Source organism: Sinohyriopsis cumingii, chromosome 18 (assembly GCF_028554795.1).
Source record: "Sinohyriopsis cumingii isolate HCF-2022 chromosome 18, ASM2855479v2, whole genome shotgun sequence".
NCBI classification, from domain to species: domain Eukaryota; kingdom Metazoa; phylum Mollusca; class Bivalvia; order Unionida; family Unionidae; genus Sinohyriopsis; species Sinohyriopsis cumingii.
In genome coordinates, this window is record NC_142978.1 from 29,780,087 (window position 1) to 29,800,857 (window position 20,771).

Below are 20,771 nucleotides of genomic sequence, written 5' to 3' on the forward strand. Positions count from 1 at the left end.
ATCATCTGAGGTACTCCTGTCAAGTTGGTCTGGTTCCCTTACCAGCTCCACTGAATCTAAATTAAATAAGCTCAGATCTGAATCAAACACGGATAATCGAGTATCCAGAATTTACTACAAATAATCATATTTCTGTATCTTGTGCTTTTATTCCATAAGATTGCAATTTAAGAGTCATTTTCACAAGATATATGGCACAATCATAAGGGTTGACAGGTTTGAGATGGCCATCATGGTAACCATACTGAATATTAAGCTAAGCATTTTGGACAAACTAGATATTAAATGAAATATTTCTTTATAAATCTCGTTCTGATATGACCATCCATTTAGAAAATGATAGGAGATTCTAAAGAGGGCAGCCTTGGTGGCCATTCTGAATGTCCCAGTGGCACATGTTAATTTAGGACCACTAGATATAATAAGGAATCTTACAGTGAAAACTCTGCTCAGGAGAGTTGCTGCAGTAACAAAATTTTCAAAATGGCTACCTTGGTGGCCATATTAGATGTCAGACCAGTACAATTTTCATTTAGATCCATACCAGACAACACAAAAAGTATTTTGGTGTAAACCAAATATTTATATGACCATCCATCTAGTTGAGATAACAAGGCTTTCACAATGGCCCAATTCAGGACCACCCGTACAGAAAAATCTCACCAATGCACATGAGCTGCGCATGAGAACCTTGTTAGAAATGTATGCAGATTGGGTTGATTTTGCAGGCTCATGTGTGCAGTTTGTTAGATTTTGTGAGCCAAGGAAAAACTAACCTGATTCTCATGTGAGCAGATTTTGCTTACGTGAGAATCTAAATTTTCACATGAGAAAGTAGAACTTAGAAAACATTCTTTTCCATTACATACAACCATGTTTGAAAATAAGGCAGAGTTCTAATTTCTCACGTGAGTTATCACATGAGAAACTTGGACTTGATTTTGAATAAACACTTATTCAAATTTATTCAAAGTTGGATTTTCTTATGTGAGTTATCACATGAGCAATTTGGACTTAACTCTTTTGTGTAAATGTTGAATGTCGAGCATCCCCATTATTGTCAAATAGACAGTATTTCTATTTTGCACTTGCTGTTGCTTTGTTGTTTTTTTTTTTTAAAATTTTAAAACATCTGTCAGCTTATTTTCTCACAGTGAGTTTTAGTCTTATTTTGAACCAACTGGCTCCTTGTATTTGAACATATCAAGGTTCATTTCACTGTTCATAAAACGAAACAATTCAGCATTAAATAACCAGACTACCCATTAAACTTTAACAGCTGTCAAAGAAGAGTTAATAGCTTGCATACTGATCGTGGTTGATGTTTAATAAAGTAATCTGTAAAAAGGTGAAATGTTTCTCTCCCCAAAATACGCAGTTTACAAATATAAAAAGGAAATAAAACTTTTGCCCTAAAATAAATGCTATGTACCATAAACATATGATGCAACCCCTTTATTCACAAACTTCTCAAACCCCACCATAAAATTGTAAAACAAATACATAGCCACATATCTGGAAAAAAATAAACATTGATGCACAGTCCTTTTGGCCTAATAAACTCTCAGGTCATTTTCCAAAAAATTTGGAGAATTACATAAACTATGTCATTTTCTTCCATGCCTAACGTTCGCACAAAAGTCAATACAATCTTAAACTTACTGAATTGTGTAATTCGTCTTAGGGGTCATCCACTTAGTACGTATGCAAAAATCTGGCAAAGCTTGACCCCCCCCCAGTATGCATGCATACTTTTTTATGCCCCCCCATCTGCGTACGTACGCTTGATGCCAACGGCCTATATTTAATCCATGCAGAAACCATAAAGGATTAATAATATTAATGTGTTTAATAAAACATTGTTCACTGACGCTGAATGTCTGGCATCAAAGAAATAAGCTGCGTAACGATAAACAGTTTGTCTAGTGTCCGCTAACATTCAAATGCCGACTGAAGAGTCGAACAGGTTACGTATTAGACAAATTATTATCGAGGTTTCACCCCCACCCCATTTCCTATGCATATGTACATTATCAGTTTAAAAAAAAAAAAACATACACAAGCATATGCATTTGGGTTTCCCCCCTCCCCCTCCATGCGTACGTGCTAAATGGACGGCCCCTTATTACTGTCAACAATGTGCTTTGTTAGTCTTTTTTTCAGTGACATTATTGTATGGAAATGCGAATCCAGCTTCAATATTAGCTGTCAGTGGATTCTCTGATGCTAGCACTAAATTATCATTGCCACTGAACAATATGTACTGTACATAAAATTTAATAAATCCATAAGAAACTGCCTAATCCAGTCGTGTTTGGTTGTGTAGCTGTTTCACACTGGTTTGCATGTGTATATCCTTGGCAGTGGAAAATCTTGCTTATTTGCAGACCTTTTAAATGTTCTGATCGTGTCATTTCAAAGTTTATAAGGGAAGTTTCCTATTGAAATAATCACAAAACAAATCACTAACATTAATTCTGTTAACCTTTCTGTGACCCAGATTATCATTAAGAGTACACAGTGGAAGAATCGGCTTGTTAGAACCATTAGAGTGTCCTATGGGGCATGGCTTGGCACAAGCTACTGTGAAAACCTCAAAATTAACTACGGCTATATTAATTAACTTATTAATTATATGAATTCCCATATAGCTCAGTTTTTATGAAACATCAGATAATAAAATATCATTTATTTGATTTATAAAATATAACAAAAAGAAATACCCAAGTAAATATGACTACAAAGGAGTGTAAAACCACAAGGGCTCGTATCGTTGCTTACAATTTAAATGTCAATCATACAGAAGTATAAAATAATAAAATATTATTTTTATACTACATGTATGACTGACATTTATATTGTAATCAATGATACAAGCCCCTATGGGTACAACAAAATGTTTACTAATAATTCACCCTTTATGGCACCTCAAATGAACTGACAGATGCTGCATGCTGACCTACAGTGTACATGTAGAATAGCACTCAAATAATATGCTTATGACTTCTAGATTTGAATATTGATCTTACTCTGTTTAATTCTTGTAAAAGATGTATGTATTCAATAAAAACTAAATACTATAGTTGTTTTTTGTTTTTTTTGCTCATGCAAGCCAGACGCCACTCACGTGAGCAAAATCTTGCTCATGTCGCTCACGTGAGCAAGATCTTGCTCTTGTTAACAATTCCTGCACATGTGATTTTCTTATTAGAATCTATTTGCTCACGTGAGTTCTACCTAATTTGCATGTCAAATTGCACATGAGACTAACTGGTGTTAGATCTCACGTGAGAATCTCATGTGCAGTAGGGTAGGCAGTTTTGATATAGGCATGCATGCAACAAGACATCATAAACTAGACAACTGGTGGTCACATTGACCTCATTTTCATATACGATCAACAAGACAATATATAAAGTCTTCTGGTGAAAATCCCATGCCTATCATTGTCCAGTCAGGAGGTGTAGTAATAAAACATTCTTCCATATGGCTGCCCAAGTGAGTGTAATGGATATCCAAGGTGCACAGTTTCATTTAAGACTAACTAAATATCACATAATTCTAAATCTTTTAGTAAAAATCTTATGTCGATATGAACAGGAAATGTGTGGATAACTAATTATTCAGATTGCCCCTGTGGTGGCAATATTAGATGTATGAACAGCACCATTTATATTTTGGAACAATTCAACTTTAGAACAATGTGTTTGTAAACTTGAATGGTAGTCCTCAAAATAGTTTTGGAGATCTACGATATTCTTCAGTGACAAGATTTTCAAATTAGCTGCTGTGGTATACATACTCAATCTCAGCTTGGCAACATTATCATTTCGGACAAAGCAGGCATTATTATAAACCTTTTGGTGAAAACCCAGTGTCATAATAATCATCCATTAGTGAACATGGTTTTTAAGTCATCGTGGCAGCCTTGTTGTGTGTATAAATGACACCATTTTCATTGAGCACCTGCAGTGAAGTATCAGAGGAAGTCTATTGGTGAAAATCCCATGCTGACAGCCATCTTAATGGAAGGGAGTAGAGACAACAATACTTTCAAGATAGGAATTTCCATTCAGGAGGAGTAACAATAACAAGACTGACATTATTCTCAAATGAGGCTGACTGGATGTCACAAGAAGTCTTTTGGACAAATCTCCACATCTATATGACTTTCTGTTAGAGTAGAGACAAAATGTTTAAGATGGATGCCGTAATGCCATATTGGAAATCAGATCAGCAACAGTGTTATTTAGAACCTACATCATAAATAAATCATTAAGTGAAAACCCCCATGTTGATATGACCACTAGTTCAAGAGTAGAAGCACTACAATTTTCAAGAAAGGCAGCCATCGTGGCCACATTTTACATCAGACCATCACCATTTTCATTTAGAACAACTAGATATCGTAAAAAGATATGACCATCCATTCAGAAGGAGTAGCCATATTGGCTGTCTGAGCTGCACCATTATCATTTAGGACCAATTACATCATGAGATGATTCTTTTTAAAGTTTTAAGGCAATTACATCATGAGATGATACTTTTTAAAGTTTTAAGGCAATCCTCCAAATAGTTTACAAAAGGTAGCTATAACAAACTTGTGCTAACAAATGGACAGATGATGGAAAACAGACCATCACATGAGCTCTTCTGGTCTATGACTAGTGCTAAACATACCTGTAATGGCATGAAACTTCAATCAGGAAATTTGCATATGCAAATGATAAATACCTACTAAATTTCATTTTGTCTGAATGTTTTTTTAATTTTATTTTGCAAAATAATGCCAATTAATGGATGGACAGGATTAACTTGTGATATCCCTGCTGCAAGCAGTGGGAGCATAAGAACTACATTACTGTTTTTCCTACCTTGATTAGGTGAACCATGGCATCTTTAAAGAACACCAAATCCATGTGACTTCCACGTATGAATTCATTGTACTGCATCATGAATATATGCAACTTTTCTTTCAGGAATTCAAAAGATGGTATCTGCAAAAAGTAAGAAATGTACAATACACTGTATGGATAAAAGTAAACTAATATTAAACCCAATATTTAAATGGCAGCACCAATATTTTAAGCAAGGTGATATGAAATTTAATGTTATTTGAATAAATCTGATACAAATGTAGTAGCTTAAAAGCTGATCTGAATCTAACATAAGACCACTTTTATTCATGATTCCAATTTAGAAATGTTATCTTTGACAATCCCATATTCCAACAACATAGAATTAAATTGTTTTGATATATTAGATTGTTCCGTCTTGTTACTACCTCTAAACTTTTAAATGACATGCTGATTATTTTCCCACTTATATTGAGTATATCTTATAACAGAGTCATATTTTTATATTCAGAAAACTCAAAGAGCCCATTGATGCTTTTTATTTTTGCTTTCTTTATGCTCAAAGTCCTTCTGGTTTCTTTTCCTCTTCATATTCTTTTTCTTTTTTCCCTATTTTTTTCTCTTAGCAACTGTTAAATTTAAAGTTGGAGTGTGAGTTGCCAAAGCTGGTGGAGTGATTTGGGGACCTCTCCCAACAGGGATACATTTTTTTTAAGGAAGCCTGGTGTAAAGTAAAAGTAACCAGCAAATCACCTGGCACCTTGTCCACCCACACTGCTCTTATACATAGAGGAAATAAAAGTGTTGAAATTAAATTAAGAGAGAAACTCTATTTAAAAATTATGAATTTAATCTGATTTCTTGCATAACCCCAACAATAGAGATTCAAAGAAATTTTGAAATTGCAACACTTTTTTGGGGACCAGGGTGTCTCTAATGTTCCATAAGCTAAAAATATTTGTTTATTCTAGACAGTATAAACCTAACCAAAGGAGAATTTGGTTTGGATTTTTTTTAGCATAGCTTTAACAATTTTCCAGTCATATCGAGACAAGGGTGTCTGTAATGTTCCATAAGCTAAAAATATTTGTTTGTTCTAGACAGTATAAACCTAACCAAAGAAGAATTTGGTTTGGATTTTTTTAACATAGCTTTAACAATTTTCCAGTCATATCGCTACGATGTCTGCATTGTGGCAGTTTATAGTGATGTCTAGCACTGGGGCATCATGCTGCATGATGTCCCACCCAGTCACATTATCATAACACCAGGCCTACCAGTCCTAACACTAACCTCTTAATGATATACACCAAGCGAGGCAGCTGTCAGTACCATTTTTTAAAATAACTAAAGGAGAAAGAGAACCTAGCTAAGATGAGAACTGTGTGCCTAGAAGGTATTGTAATTGTACCATAATTCATCACTCTCCAGTGAATATGTTTGCTAACTTGAGCAATGTGGTTTGTCTGTTTGACTTTTTCATTGGAACATACGTGCCATATTCTCAGCCAGTGTGCAGGCATGGGTGAATGGGTTTCTGAGACTCAAAATGTGTTTTAGGTCACAAGGGTGGTCAGTATGTATGGCTCCCAAAACCGATGTTGTCAAATTGAGAATAACATATAATTTCAAAAAAGTCTAAAGAAAATTACTGGAAATTCAAATCGGAATAAAATAAATTGACTTATCTGTTTACTTCAGAACATTTAATACACTTAACAGACCGCCACTTAACTAATGCCATGCTTGAGTGTAAACATTCACATAATCACAAACACAATGGCATTAAAATAAAAACAAACATCAAATTTCTATCATTAAAATCCATTAGATGGGCAAAACATGTTCAATTTGATGCTGTCTTTGCTGCTCTCAATACATGTACTTCGATAGAGGATTCAAAGGTAATGCAAGTGTAATTAATGTTCACCTTTGCGCTTGCAATTGAGACTAGATGGTACAGTGTGACCTAACAATAACATGGTGGTTGGGGTCCATAGAATGTAACTGTGTTATAGACCAAACCATGTTATAACTATCCAAGTCAGTTAGCTAAAGAAAATTATGCATGTACCCCCAAAAATGGCCAGGAGTGGGGGTGGATGGGTAATTAACATGGGTGCAAAAATATATGCTTATAATTACATGGTAATACTAGTATGAAATACACCTGTATATTGACAACTTACATTTGTGTACTACGATCAATAATCTGTTAAGTACTGTACAAAGATATGAAAAATTAATGAATTCAAGTATAACTCATGTTATAAAATTTATGTATCATTCACATACCATTAGAAAAAACACAGATAACACATATGTAAAATATAAGAGTCCTTGTTTGATCCATAGCCGATTGACACTAAACAATTCACTATGATACTGTCACCAGTAGCAAGTGGCTATAGCTGTTTACATGCAAAAAAATCTATATACTTAAACTGGCCTGATTTTGTTCAACTGGAGACAGTTATGATATTGCTGAGGCTCACCAGGGCATATCTATTGTTTCAAAATACTGGAAATTTAATTTGCGTTCATGAAACCATTGATAGTGATCAGAAACATAAACTTTTTTCCTGCAGAAAAGAAACTGTCACAGTACAATAAATGTACACTTGGGAAAATACAACAAGCCATCAGATTCCATAACATTTAAAATTAGTTAAAATGTCCTTTGACGAAAGGTTCTTTTTTTATATTGAAGGTTGAATGCCTGTTTCTTATTGATGGTGGCAACTTAAAATAATTGTAGAACATTGATTTAGACTGATTAATTTTTCTTCATTTGTTTAGTATTTATGCAGAATAATTGATGCTTCTAAGATAATCAGGAAAACTATTTTTCTAGGTACATTAATAAAAAGGGAATTTGCCATTGCTGTGTTGACTGCAGTAGATATTCTGCCTGCTTTTAAAGGTTGGTTGATTTTAGCTAGTCCCAGCAACATTACTATTGGACTATATCACAGCATACAGTACTCAAGCCAGATTTCAGCATTTTGATATAATAATGCACTATTAAGATGGTTTGTCAAAATGAACAAAGAATTTGTTTATGTAACAATAAATAAACAGAGCACTTTATAGCAAGTTTGCAGCTTCCATTCATAGTGATACTGAATTTATACACTCTAAACCGAAGATACAAGTTTAAACAGATTACAATGTTGCAAAAAACATGCTCCAGGCGATATATTTTGTACCTATTCAACTCCATACACATAGGCCTGCCTGCTAATTGTTAAGTAAAGTCCGATCATTATAGCTGTGTAATTATTTTTCACGGAAGAATTTTTTTTGTGCTTTAAAATCTTGAACTTGTTTACCATCAAGTCACTGAAGCTGCGTGACCAAACGTAGCTGCTATTTCTCATACTCAAAATTTACAAGTTATCTGTCTGCATCTACATCACTAAGTCATCTCAATTTGATAATTTATAAAAAATGATTGCACATTACTTCAATATCAGAGCCTTTACCTAAGTTATAGAAGCTTTTATATTTATGATTCTAATCATGAAAAGCACTGAATGAAATCCGTGACCTCCATATTTGAGAGTGAAGAATACGACCCAGTTACTTTAAATAGCAGACTGCGACCACAGCATAAACAGTGACCACGTGATCTGACGTAAAGGTCATTCACAGCAATGAATGAGGCATCTAATAGGGGGTTTTCCCCAAAGGTGGAGGTATGAAAACCTGCTAAAAATGGCCAATGTTTACAGCAGGTGTTAAAAGGTGCTTCCATGCGAATGGAGTAGAGGCGTCCAAAGGCGCTTGCATGAGGTAAAGGGTTAAATTAGAATTTATATAAGATCTTTTTCTCAAAATGAAGGTAAAGTTTCTACACATTATTTTTTGTACTTTTAAGAAAGACTTTTTTGTGTACAAGAAAATACATGTACAAGAAATTTTGGGAGCCATGCCACAATTGTGTTATATCTGAAATTGTGAATTTGTGTTATACAGCAGGGTCACTCTGTAGAGTTGTTCAACTTTCCTGCTGGATTTTCTGAGCTAATCCTATGGTCAATACAGAGTTGTTCATGATGATCATAATCTTAGCACTGATATAACTGCAATGATAGAACTGCATTGATAGAACTGTATCTGATGCAATTTGACCATTAGCAGGTGTTTAATGTAATTAAATGATGTTTACACAAAGAATGGAGTCCAGCCAGGGCCTGTTAGGTGGGTCAGTTCACTGTGGATATGCACATTAAGTTGGATCAGTTATCAGCCAATCAGAGACAAGGGTCTGCTGTGCTGAGGTATCTGACAGCAGGCATTCACCTTACAAGTGACAAGCATTGAGAGTGGTCTGATTTTTGTGTTGCGTATTATATTCTATTCTGAGATGTTTGTTATTGGAACTTGACAGTCTTTCAGGACTCACTTATAACCTATACTGGATATATGCTGATATAGTTTTGAATTTCGAGGTGTGATGCTAACATTTTGATTCATCTGGTTTACATTACAATGAAAATTTACAAGTTGCCTGATTCTATTAAGTGGATGTCATGTAGCACCATCTGCTTCACAAACCTTTTGTTCTGCTGGGCAATTGCAGACTTTGAACAACTGTGTTTTGCTTCATAATCACCCCGTTGTTTCACAGGCAATTGCTGACTTCTTGTATCTCATGGATAAATCACACCAGCTTTCATCTTCTCGTGTGTACCGTGGTTGTAGAGTGGCAAAAAAACAGACAACACTGGGATGCTCAGTCACCAAAATATTGGTCAGTGGAAAAACGTCTTACAAAAATAGGTGAAATTAACATTATTGTGCAGATTTACGAGGAAAACTCAAAAGCTAATTCAAGATGGCTGCCTAATATGAGCTGTTAGGACCCTGGATTCTGACTCCCCTAGAAAAGAGGGTTTGCAGCAGCTCAGGATGATGCCAGTACCCACAGACTTGCCCACTTACCTGGATGAGACTAGGCTCGGTATTTCTGCCAGCCAGCCAGCAGCAAGTCTGTGGCAATCTACTGATGCAGCTAATCCCTTACATTCATCCCTGCGCCCAGCATCGAGAACCAGCCCACGTAGTGTGCAGCCGCTAGCAACAGGAATACCTTGTTCTATGTCCACGGTAGTGGACTTCGTGGTAGCACAGGAGGAAATAATCAACCACAACAACAAATACACCATGTTCATGTGAAGGATACCATTCTATTGGAAGCAGTGTCATATCTCCAAGCAGCAGTGATATAAATGCAAGCCCAGTTAAATATGACCAACCATATGGGCTATCCTTGTACTGAGACACAGTCACATACCCTTGCAACAGCTATGTCGGCCACAAAAACCAGGTCTGGTAATGCTTTGTCTGTCACCGATTTTTCTGAATATGTCGTGCCTATCTCTACCCTTCTGGATATTGATCCCATCAGCTCACAACTGCGGAAGGAGATTATTGCAGTTAAATATGTGAATTTATCTTTACTTTTAATGCCATATGAATTTGAAGATCAAACATCCATTCAGTCAGGTCAGTGGGGCATGAAGTTGGTGGGAAAGCTTCTGGGTCAAATTTCAAATATTACACAAGTCTGCGATCATAGGCTTTCCAAGAACTCGACTATTAGTGAGTTCATACTGGTGTTTAGTCAGTACAAGGCGATTATATGTGATGCCTTCCCTTCCCGAACTCAAGAATTGGATCTATATAAAAAAGAGATAATAAAAATGCATGCCCTAACAAAAGGAAGCCCAGCTTTTTATGAGTACCACAAAGAATGTTTGAATTCTTCAGCTGAGAACTATAATTGACTTTGCCAAGAGCAAATGTGACATTAGCAGAAAGCAGCTGAAAATCACAGAGTTTTTCAAACAATAATAATGTATTACAATTGACAGATGAGAAATGTAGTGCTATAAAATTTATAAAGACACCGTTAATTAACCTTCGGATGTACTATTTCATCATTTGTTACGTACACACGTTATGTAATTTTTGTTAATTTTTTTCCATTTAATTCAGTCACAGAATGATCTGTGACAAAATTATTGAATATTTTACATCTGTGTGTGGATATTTTTGATGGAAATACTTGTATTGTGGATTCAATGTATGTTATGAGATTCGCTGGTGAGTACACGGTGTTGATACTCTTTTCATGCTATAGATTAGACATGTATATATAAACTAGACACGTGTATGTACCAATGCATGGTTCTCTGAATAAAGTAATATATTATATATGCACATTCTGTTATCACAGCAAATGTTTTTCTCATTTAATATACATTGATCTAAAATGGTAATTGTGCCAATGAAGCATGCATTTTCAATCCTGCTTTTATTAACCCCCCTTCCGCCCCCCCCCCAATCCAAAAATGTGTTGGTACTGTACATGGTTGCTTATAACACAGTTCGGTTCATAACACGGTCGGATTCTATGGCTCCCAACTACCATGTTTTAGCGGGGACCCACTGTATTATGATAGAGAGGGTCCTATATCAGAATGGGTCATCGGGGTAATCTAAGGTATTTTTTGTCACTCTTTATGATTTCTTCCTTTAGATGATTGTTTTTTTTCTTAACATCAAGCTCGCATTGAGCACCTGTGCTAGATGACAGCTTGCTGAGCTCGATGGAAATCGCATGAGAGTTCGCGAGATTAGGGCAAGCTACGCCGTCATAACATTACCTATGCTAGTATGGTTCATTGTTTCCTATGTTCCCTGCGTTGCACTCTGTTATACGAATAGAGGAGCACGAGGCAGGGAGCAAACAAAGCGGGGAACCAGTCAATGCCTATGCTCAAAGTACATACGATGCCATCCATCATCCAATGCATTGGGTATTAAATAAATCCTGATCACATTATGAAAATCCTTTGCATCAAAAAAATGCACGGCAACAAAATGTGTGCATCAATTTTCTCCAGCATGCGTCCCTGATGCACAAATGTGCATAAAGGGAAACACTGCTGTACATTGTCACTCCTTAAAATCTGCAAGTTAATCAATTTGGAGTTATATAATTTCAAAATCATCCTTGTTCAATTCCTTTTCATATTTAGAATGATAGCCACTACTGTAAAGCTCTATATCGCACAAAAGCAAATGCTGGTCCTGGCTTATTTATGGATGCTTACATCAAAGCAAACTAAATCTTAGTGTTTAAGATATTACAGTTTTTCTCAAAGCATTATTTCTGAAACTACTTTATTTTATTTAGAAGATTTTATTAACATTAAGTATAACTGTGCCAATAATTTGAATCCAATGGATGTACTTCATTAAGTGTACATCAAACCTTCTATGTACATGCGATGATGTCATGATGTAAACAGGCTAACTAAATGTTAGTATTCAACCAAATGCTATTGTTGTTTGTTCTTATCATACTGGTAGCACAGTTTTAATGAGCTGGATATTTACATTTTCAAGGCAAAAACATAATTACTGGTGCATTGATACAATATTCTAAAGCAACAATGCTTAAACAAACAAGCTTAATTTGAAGACAAAAAGAGATAGGTTACTGTTACAGCTAATGCTAAACTCTTATCATTGATCAAATTATACACACTTAAATTGGGTAGAAATAATAAGGAAACAGAAGAAAATTTAATATATTTATTGACTTTTCAAACCAATGTTGAAGGTGTCCCAAAACTTATAGTACATGAAAAAATTGCTACAATTTTTGTCCCAACATTACAATTTAATTGGTTAAATGTAGTTTAAGTAATACGCAGTGCATTCTTCGATCTCTCTGGCTCCTTGCTGGGCCCCTCTTTGTCTACTATGGTTCTCTACCCAGACATGATGTCATTGCAGCCAATATATGTTACTAAGCTAGTAACTAAATTTAGATACGTTGTCATGCTGAACCAATCAGATGACTGAGTTGAAGCATGTGATCAAACACTGTCAGTTAGGCATCATTCATATAACTGATACACCTGTAGAGATGCATTCCTTTCAGTGCAGATGCTGCATTTAATTTTTAACATTATTTGCAGAAGAACCACCAGCCTCCCCTCTTTCCACCATGTTGTTCATTTGGGACATTTCTTGCATAGCGTACTGTTCCAACTCTGTTCTAGGGTCCCTTTTTCAAATCGGCTAATGTTATTGCCATTGCCAAGTTTCATACATTTACAGTTTTGCTTCTGACCACCCATTTGTGTCAGTACATAAATGTACTCAACTATTATGCCCATATAATTCATACCCACTTCCTACAGTGCATGTATGCAGTATTGGCAGATGTTTATTATTATAGCAATCCTCAGGATCAGACTTATCGAGTTTCGGTTATCAGTATCCCTATATACCTTTCATCAGCCCCCTGCGGCTCCACGTACAGGTGTCGGACAGTCTGCATAACCCTACAAACTCCGAGTCTCTCTTCCTGAGGTATTCTTATAGAAACAATTCAGAGGCCATTGCCAAGTTTCATGCATTTACAACTTTGCTTTTGACCCCTAATTTGTGTCAGTACTTAAATGTACTTAACTATTATGCCCATATAATTCATACCCACTTCCTACAGTGCATGTATGCAGTATTGGCAGATGTTTGTTATTATAGCAATCCTCAGGATCAGACTTATCGAGTTTCGGTTATCAGTGTCCCTATATACCTTTTATCAGCACCTTGCGCCTCCACGTACAGGTGTCGGACAGTCTGCATAACCCTACAAACTCCACCGAGTCTCTCTTCCTGAGGTATTCCTATAGAAACAATTCAGAGGCCACTGCCAAGTTTCATGCATTCACAACTTTGCTTTTGATCCCCAATTTGTGTCAGTACTTAAATATACTCAACTATTATGCCCATATACTTCATACCTGCTTCCTACGGTGTATGTATAGAGTATCGGCTGATGTTTGTTATCATAGCAATCCTCAGGATCCAACTTATTGAGTTTCGGTTATCAGTGTCCCTATATACTTTGTATCAGTCCCTTGTGGCTCCACATACAGGTGTCGGACAGTCTGCATAACCCTACAAACTCCCCCAAGTCTCTCTTCCTGGGATATTCCTATAAAAACTATTCAGAGCTTAATTGGCTGGTGCAGTGTGCTGTGACAGGATTTGCCCCCATTATTCCAAAGATTATTTATATTTACAATAAAGTTTATACTGAACCTACGTATTGTGTGTTACTTAAATAGATCATAAAAAATTACTTTTGAAAATAATTAAGGATGTCCCAAGACTTATAGTGTCCCAAGACAACTGGTCATTACAGTTTACCAGGAAACTTTCAATCTTATCTCTCATTGTTCACCTAGTATACATACTTCTTCATATATTTTGGGTGCTTCTAGAGCTGAATCTTCTGTTTCCTCCCCAGTGGCTTCTGGTGCTTCACGCAGGAAATCCACGAAATATGGCTCTTCTGCCAGCTTTGACAAGTACTCTTCACCAACATTGTTCTTCAGAACAGAGCTCAATGCATTATCAAACCATTTTTTGTCTTCATGATTTGTAAATCTGCAAATATATATGCACATCCACAAAACCAAACCATATTAAACAAGAATAATGTAAACAGAACATTATATGCCAGCTATGTAAATGTATTTTATTGAAATAATTTTTCTTCTGTCTCAATAACCCTGACCTTTGAAATATTAACTCAAACATGTATAGATACCTTTCTAGTCTCAAAGGAAAGCCATCCAAACTTTGGTCATGGTTTGTGGCATTAGGATCTGACTTGTATTATGTGAACTGTTTCCATCTTGGAATTATTCTGACTGTGACCTTTGACATATTAACCCAAAAATCAATAGATGCCTTACTTGTCCTAAATGCAACAAAAGTTTATTCAAGGTAAATGGTATAAAAAAATTTTTTGTGCAGATTATTTTTCATTCTTTCAATTCCTGTATCCCTTACTTGTTGACTCCAAAATAAATAGAAATCTCAACTAATATATCAATCAATACCATTATTCTTCTTATTGTCATTGTGACCTGAACATTTTGACCCACACTCAATGTGTGTGTGTGTATTATACCAAATGTAAGACATTTACAAAGCTAGTAAAGTTATTTGGTATGCAAATTAATTTTCTGTGGAAAGAGTTTTCCTTCCTTCAGTCCATGTGACCTTGATGTTAACCCGGAAATGACTCTTTACCCCAAATGCAAGCTGCTTATAAACTATGGTTATTGTGTAGAAGTGAAATAGGCAACAAATGGATCTATATATGGATGGGTGGATGAACAGACAACATCCAATTCCACCATTTTCATTTACAAGCAAGTAGACATCACAAGAATTCTATCAGTCAAAACATGTTGATAATGCCATTTATTCAGGTGGAGTAGATAGCCACACTATAGTGCCACTTGCACAGATATTACAAGAAGTCTCCTAGTTAAAAACCTATGCAAATATGGCTTTTCATTCTGAAAGAGTGGAGAAAACAGGATTTTCAAGATGGTTGCATTGATGTTAGACAAAGTAATATGAAAAGAGTGAATGCCTACATGTTTTGTTTTTTTAACAATTCAACAAATAATTTATTTCCCTAGAACACAAAGTGAGAATAAATAATAAAATAACTTATGGTATTGCAAAAGTAAACCCCAAATAATTCTAGAATTTCTAACAAGTCCTAATGAATAAAGTTCTGAATAAACTTTAGTGGTATTCCAAAATAAAATCCAATGCTGAGAGTGTTGATGTGTCTGTAATGGCCTGTAGAGTGGAGATATTTCAAGAATCTTTTGTTGAACCACAGTAATATAATCCATTGTTTCTGTGCCTGAATTCGTTATAATTTCAAATCTCTCAATCCAAAAAAATATTAAAATAGAGCACTTTGTATTTCCAGAGAATAATAAATAATTTCACCCAAATCAAAATCTGAACACAACAATATAAATTATTTCTTCCCAGATGTTATCACAGAAGTAAATAACTTTTCCAGTAAACAAAAATTTAAACTCCTTTACCTGACCTAGGACAGTTAGCATTTTCTAAGACAATCATATTACCTAATGGAAACTTTCATTCTAGTAGATTCCAAATGTAAACAAGATAAAATCTGTTACTAAATTTATAATATAGAATGCGGTAAACAAATGTCCTTGACTCAGACCAAGATAAATGTTTACTTGTATTGATAATGATCCTAATATTAAACTCATATTCATAGAGAAAATATTAGCTATGTATACATGTCAAACCCTGAGAGGTATAAGTGTAATTATTGCTATTATAATTTGAAAAAAGCATAACCTGAGCATAAAAAATTCATTTTATATATTACATGCCAGAATTACAACAAGTATGAAAAAAGATAAGATTTTTATAACTAACCTGGTCAAACATTTTGGTACAAAGGGCAAAACCCACCTGGATTAGAGCCAGAATACAAACACAAAATATACTCAAAAATTATTTATATTCAGCATTCACTTCATGTCTAACTTTCTCTGAATGATCATGAACTGGAATTCTGCAATGATCATGGTCAGGTGCTCACAGTGTTGCATTACATTAGTCTCATATTCTTCTTTTAAAGTTTGTAAAGCAGTGTTGTTTTGTCACCATTCTGAGCGATCATTTTTTAAAGTTTTAACAGATCTGCTAATATTTTCCATCATTAACATCCACAACTCACACCGTAAAGCATTTTACTTAATATCTGGCATCATTTTCTTTAAAAATACAGACTTGTTTACTAACTATCTTATCAATAAAAAGAATTTCTTAGGTAATGTTCACTTTTGAAGAAACTCATCTGTTTTCTTGGAAATGGGGTCATATATGGTTTCAATAAATGGCAAATAAGGAAAGTACTCTTATGCTATTGTTACAAGTCTATTCTCTTAAAATAAGTAACAGAAAAGAGTGAAAGGCAACAAGCTTTGAAAAATTCAACAAAAATTTATTTCACTAGAATACAAAGTGAAAATGAGAAAAAGAACTTACAGATTTGTGAACTAAATCCCCCAAAATAATCCAAGAATTACAGACACAAGTCCTAATAATATAAACTCCTAAATAAAATATAGTACAAGTCCAGAATATATCCAAAAACAGAAGGCAATGATGTGTCTGTGGTAGCTTATAGTGTGTTGATGTGTCAACAGTCCTTTGTTGAATCACAGTAATATAATTCCAGGCTTGAATTTACTATAAATTCCAGTAAACGTCTATGAATTTTATCAAAGTACTTTTGTATTTCCAGAGAAAATAATCACTTGAAATATGAAATAATGGACGCAACATATAATACAATACAAAAGTGCTAGATCTTAAAGCACAACTTTAAAAAATCCTGTCAGTTATAAGATTATATAGTTCTCTACGTGACCTCTGGTCACAATTAGCATTTTCTGCAAAAGAAACTATTATCTAATGGAAAATAACCTTCTAGAATCAAGCTGATGTTTACAAAATAAAAACCATAACCTAGATTATGTAAACTACACTAAGGAAATTCCAAAACCTAGACCTAGACCCAAATAAACATATTTACTTCTATTAATAATAATTCTGATTTTGAACCTATATATATATAGAGAATAATTTAGCTATGTATTAGTTGCTTGCACACACACAAAAAAGTCAATTCGGTCAAGTAGAAATAAACTAAATTTTGGAAAAGGTCAAGTCCAACATACAATGTTACAAAAATAATAAAATAAAATAAAACAAACAAACATACAAAGCAAAATTAAATATACATATAACATATTCTTATGCAGAAGTCACCTTTTTAAGAATATTCTCAAATTTATATGAGTGGAACTAAAGAGATGATAATAAAATGACAAAAACAACTTTTTATTGCTTTATTATTATTTTATTCTTTAATCCAGCAAAAAAGCATAATCCATATGCAGACTTGCAGAAAAGGTAATTTATTGAAAAAAGTGTAATGATTCTGCCAAAAGCATCATGATTTGCATGCATGGCTATGTTGTTGTTGTTGTGGGGTTTAAAGCCATAATTCAGCACATGATAGGCTATGCATGGCAGCCAGTATTAATGGTGGAGGAAGAACCCGGGAAAAACCCCGGGAAGAACCACTGACCCACAAGAAGCTACTGGCAAGCTTTCTCACATACCCACGTTAGCCAAATCCTAGACTCAAACCCACGCAGACAGAGGTGAGATGGCAGTGATCCATAATGGAAAGCGCTTTAGACCACTCGGGGCCCCATATGGCTATGTTTGAGTGGTTTAGAGAATTGAAAAAAAATTCAAAAAGTTTGGTCAGCTACACAATGTACATGATTTTAGACAAGGTCAGCTGCAAAATATAATTTTACATAACCCATAGCATACAATAAATACAAAAAAACTAACAATTTATATTAAATATATATAATAAAAGTGTTATCAATTTACATGGTAAATTTTTGGAAAAACAATGAAACTTGGTATCTATGAATATGATAAAATTCAGAATAGTATGATTGCGTAAACTTTCTTGATAATGTGCACCAAGTTTCAAGACTTTTTCCATGTACTAATTTAGGAAAAGTATTCACTATAATAACTTGGGCTAACTGAGGAACAGCAGATGACAGACCACTGCATAAGCTTTTCTGGTCTTCAAACAGCAGAGCTAAAGGGTTACAAGGGACAGTCATTTGATAGGCAATCCAAGGAAAACATCTTAAAAGCTTCTTTTTGCTTATTTTTCTTTAGAAAGTTTGATATTCTGCATTTGAAAAGAAATACATAAATGTGTCTTTTCAAACTCTAAACTTTATTTTACACAATTGTATGAACAAAAAAAATGATTGAAAATTTCAAACAGTGTTCCGCTGAATGTCACTTAATAATAAATGTCATAAATATACCTGTCAGCAATGACCCTTGTACACTCGTGTTTCCATAATGCTAAGAATGTTTTTTCATCTTTACATTCATCTCCTTTTATTTTGAGCATTCCTTCCCAGATCCTTGACAAGTCTCTCAGGTTGAAAATGTAGTGAAACTTTGCAGGTGTAGGCAGCATTTTGATCTGTAAGTCAAGAAGAATAAATGAGGCCAATAAATTGTACAAGGTCACATCTTTATCATATTTAATGTTTAAAAAACTTGCAAAACAACAACTACATTACTTCTTGTATTATGAACAGCCCCACAGCTGATACAAAATGTCAAAGTCTACATGTTCTGGGAAAAAAAGAAGTCCAAGTGGGCCTCAGATTGCTCATCTGATATGTTCACTGAATAGAGGAATGCAAGATTAGCAGGAAAATAAATCTGGGTTAGTAGATTCTTTCTGTAAATTTAAAAAAAAAAATTAAACAGTTGTTTCATGGTTTCTCTTTCATCTTTTCTTTTATCTCTATTTGCTGGCAAATCAGCATCATAGTATAAAAACTGACTGATATTTATGCTGGAATGCTTTCAAATTAGCTAAATTTAAATGAACTCTTTTTTTTTTTAAAGAAAATAATAATGATTTCTATATTTGTTACAACAGCTAGAATATTGGACAGATCAGCATTAGACAGACCTTGACACAAGTATTTTTACCAAATATGCAAGTCATTTGCATTCTGTTTGGGTTTGAAATTTTGCATTCCATTCCTTTGTGCTAAGTTGTAACTGTCACCACATTATTCAATCTCTATCAAAAAAACAAATTTAGCATGTCAAGTTTCATGACTTATGTAAAACAGTTTAGGAGGAGTAGTGACAACAAACTAGAGCTCAAAGTACCAGATAAGTTCTAAAAGATGTGGGTCTAACTATAATAGAGACCATAGGAACTTGGAGTGGGCTGCTCTACAGACCTTAATGGTGGCGGCAAGTGTTGAGCAAGGGGAATTCTCTCTGTTGTGAGAGCAGATCCCTCTCCATGGTCTTAACTCCTTGGAGTTGTTAAGACAATTTATTCCCAAACAAGTTACAATGGAAACAATCAGAATATTTGCATGCCAGTACAGGTAAACCACCAATAATCCAGCACCCTAGGTTCCAAAGCCTTGCCGGATTAACATTTTTGCTGGGTCAACCAATGCCATGCATCGCAAATATAAAGTAGTTTCATCTGCATTATACACCTGCTCAGGCCTGAGGTGCTCATCAACTACAAGCTTCTGAAATTTGTCCACATACTCGGCAGCTCCTTTATGGTCTTCATGGTCTGTGGACTGTTTTTCTCCACATGCTTTATGCATGGAAATTTCATGATGCTTCTTGAACCATTGAAGAATGATCCTAATAGCTATAGTCATTCATGTCCTACTTTAAGTTTTTATGAAACAACTGAGCCTGGTCCATTACCATCTTCCCAGACAAGTCAACTTCATCGCTCCAACACTGTTGAAACCATTCTATCATCGCTTAGTCATGCTCAGTACTCTTACCATCTTTCATAGCTTTTCTAATGTACATTTGCTTCTTGGAGTCACTGTCTGAATAGAATTTCATTATTTTTTCCCTCTCCTTCTCCATATCATAAACATTTGATGAACCAATAGGAGCCATCCATTTAGTACATATGCAAAAATCTGGCAAAGCTTGACCCTCACCCTCCCTGCACACATGCATACTTTTTTACACACCCCTTCTGCATATGTAGGCTTGACATTCCACCATCCCACCTCGAATTCTATAGAATGACCAAAATTTAATCCACACAGAAACAATCAAAGATTAATAATATTAATATGTTTAATAAAAAAGATAGTCCACCAATGGTAAATATCTGCAGCAAAGAAATAAGCTGCTTAACTTTAAAAGGTTTGTCTAGTGTCTGCAAAAATTAGAACGCCGACTAAATGCAGTCGAACAAGTTCTGTATTGGACAAATTATTATTGAGGTTTCACCCACCCCCGTTTCCTAAGTGAATGAACATTATCGGTAGCCCTCTCCCATATGCAAGCATATGCATTTGGGTTTAACCCTCCTCTGAGTACATTCTAAACGGATGGCCCCATACCATA

General features: G+C 34.9%; 1 protein-coding gene across 1 annotated transcript in view; it reads right to left on the reverse strand.

Moving 5' to 3' along the window:
- Nucleotides 1–20,771, reverse strand: part of LOC149776300 (dynein axonemal heavy chain 8-like) — a 565,538-nt gene that overhangs the window by 178,715 nt on the left and 366,052 nt on the right. The window contains exons 56-58 of the mRNA XM_089942774.1: nucleotides 18,671–18,834; nucleotides 14,141–14,333; nucleotides 4,875–4,997 (exon numbers count right to left, since the gene is read on the reverse strand). Coding sequence (XP_089798900.1) covers nucleotides 4,875–4,997; nucleotides 14,141–14,333; nucleotides 18,671–18,834 — 480 coding nt within the window. The remainder of the gene's footprint in view (nucleotides 1–4,874; nucleotides 4,998–14,140; nucleotides 14,334–18,670; nucleotides 18,835–20,771) is intronic.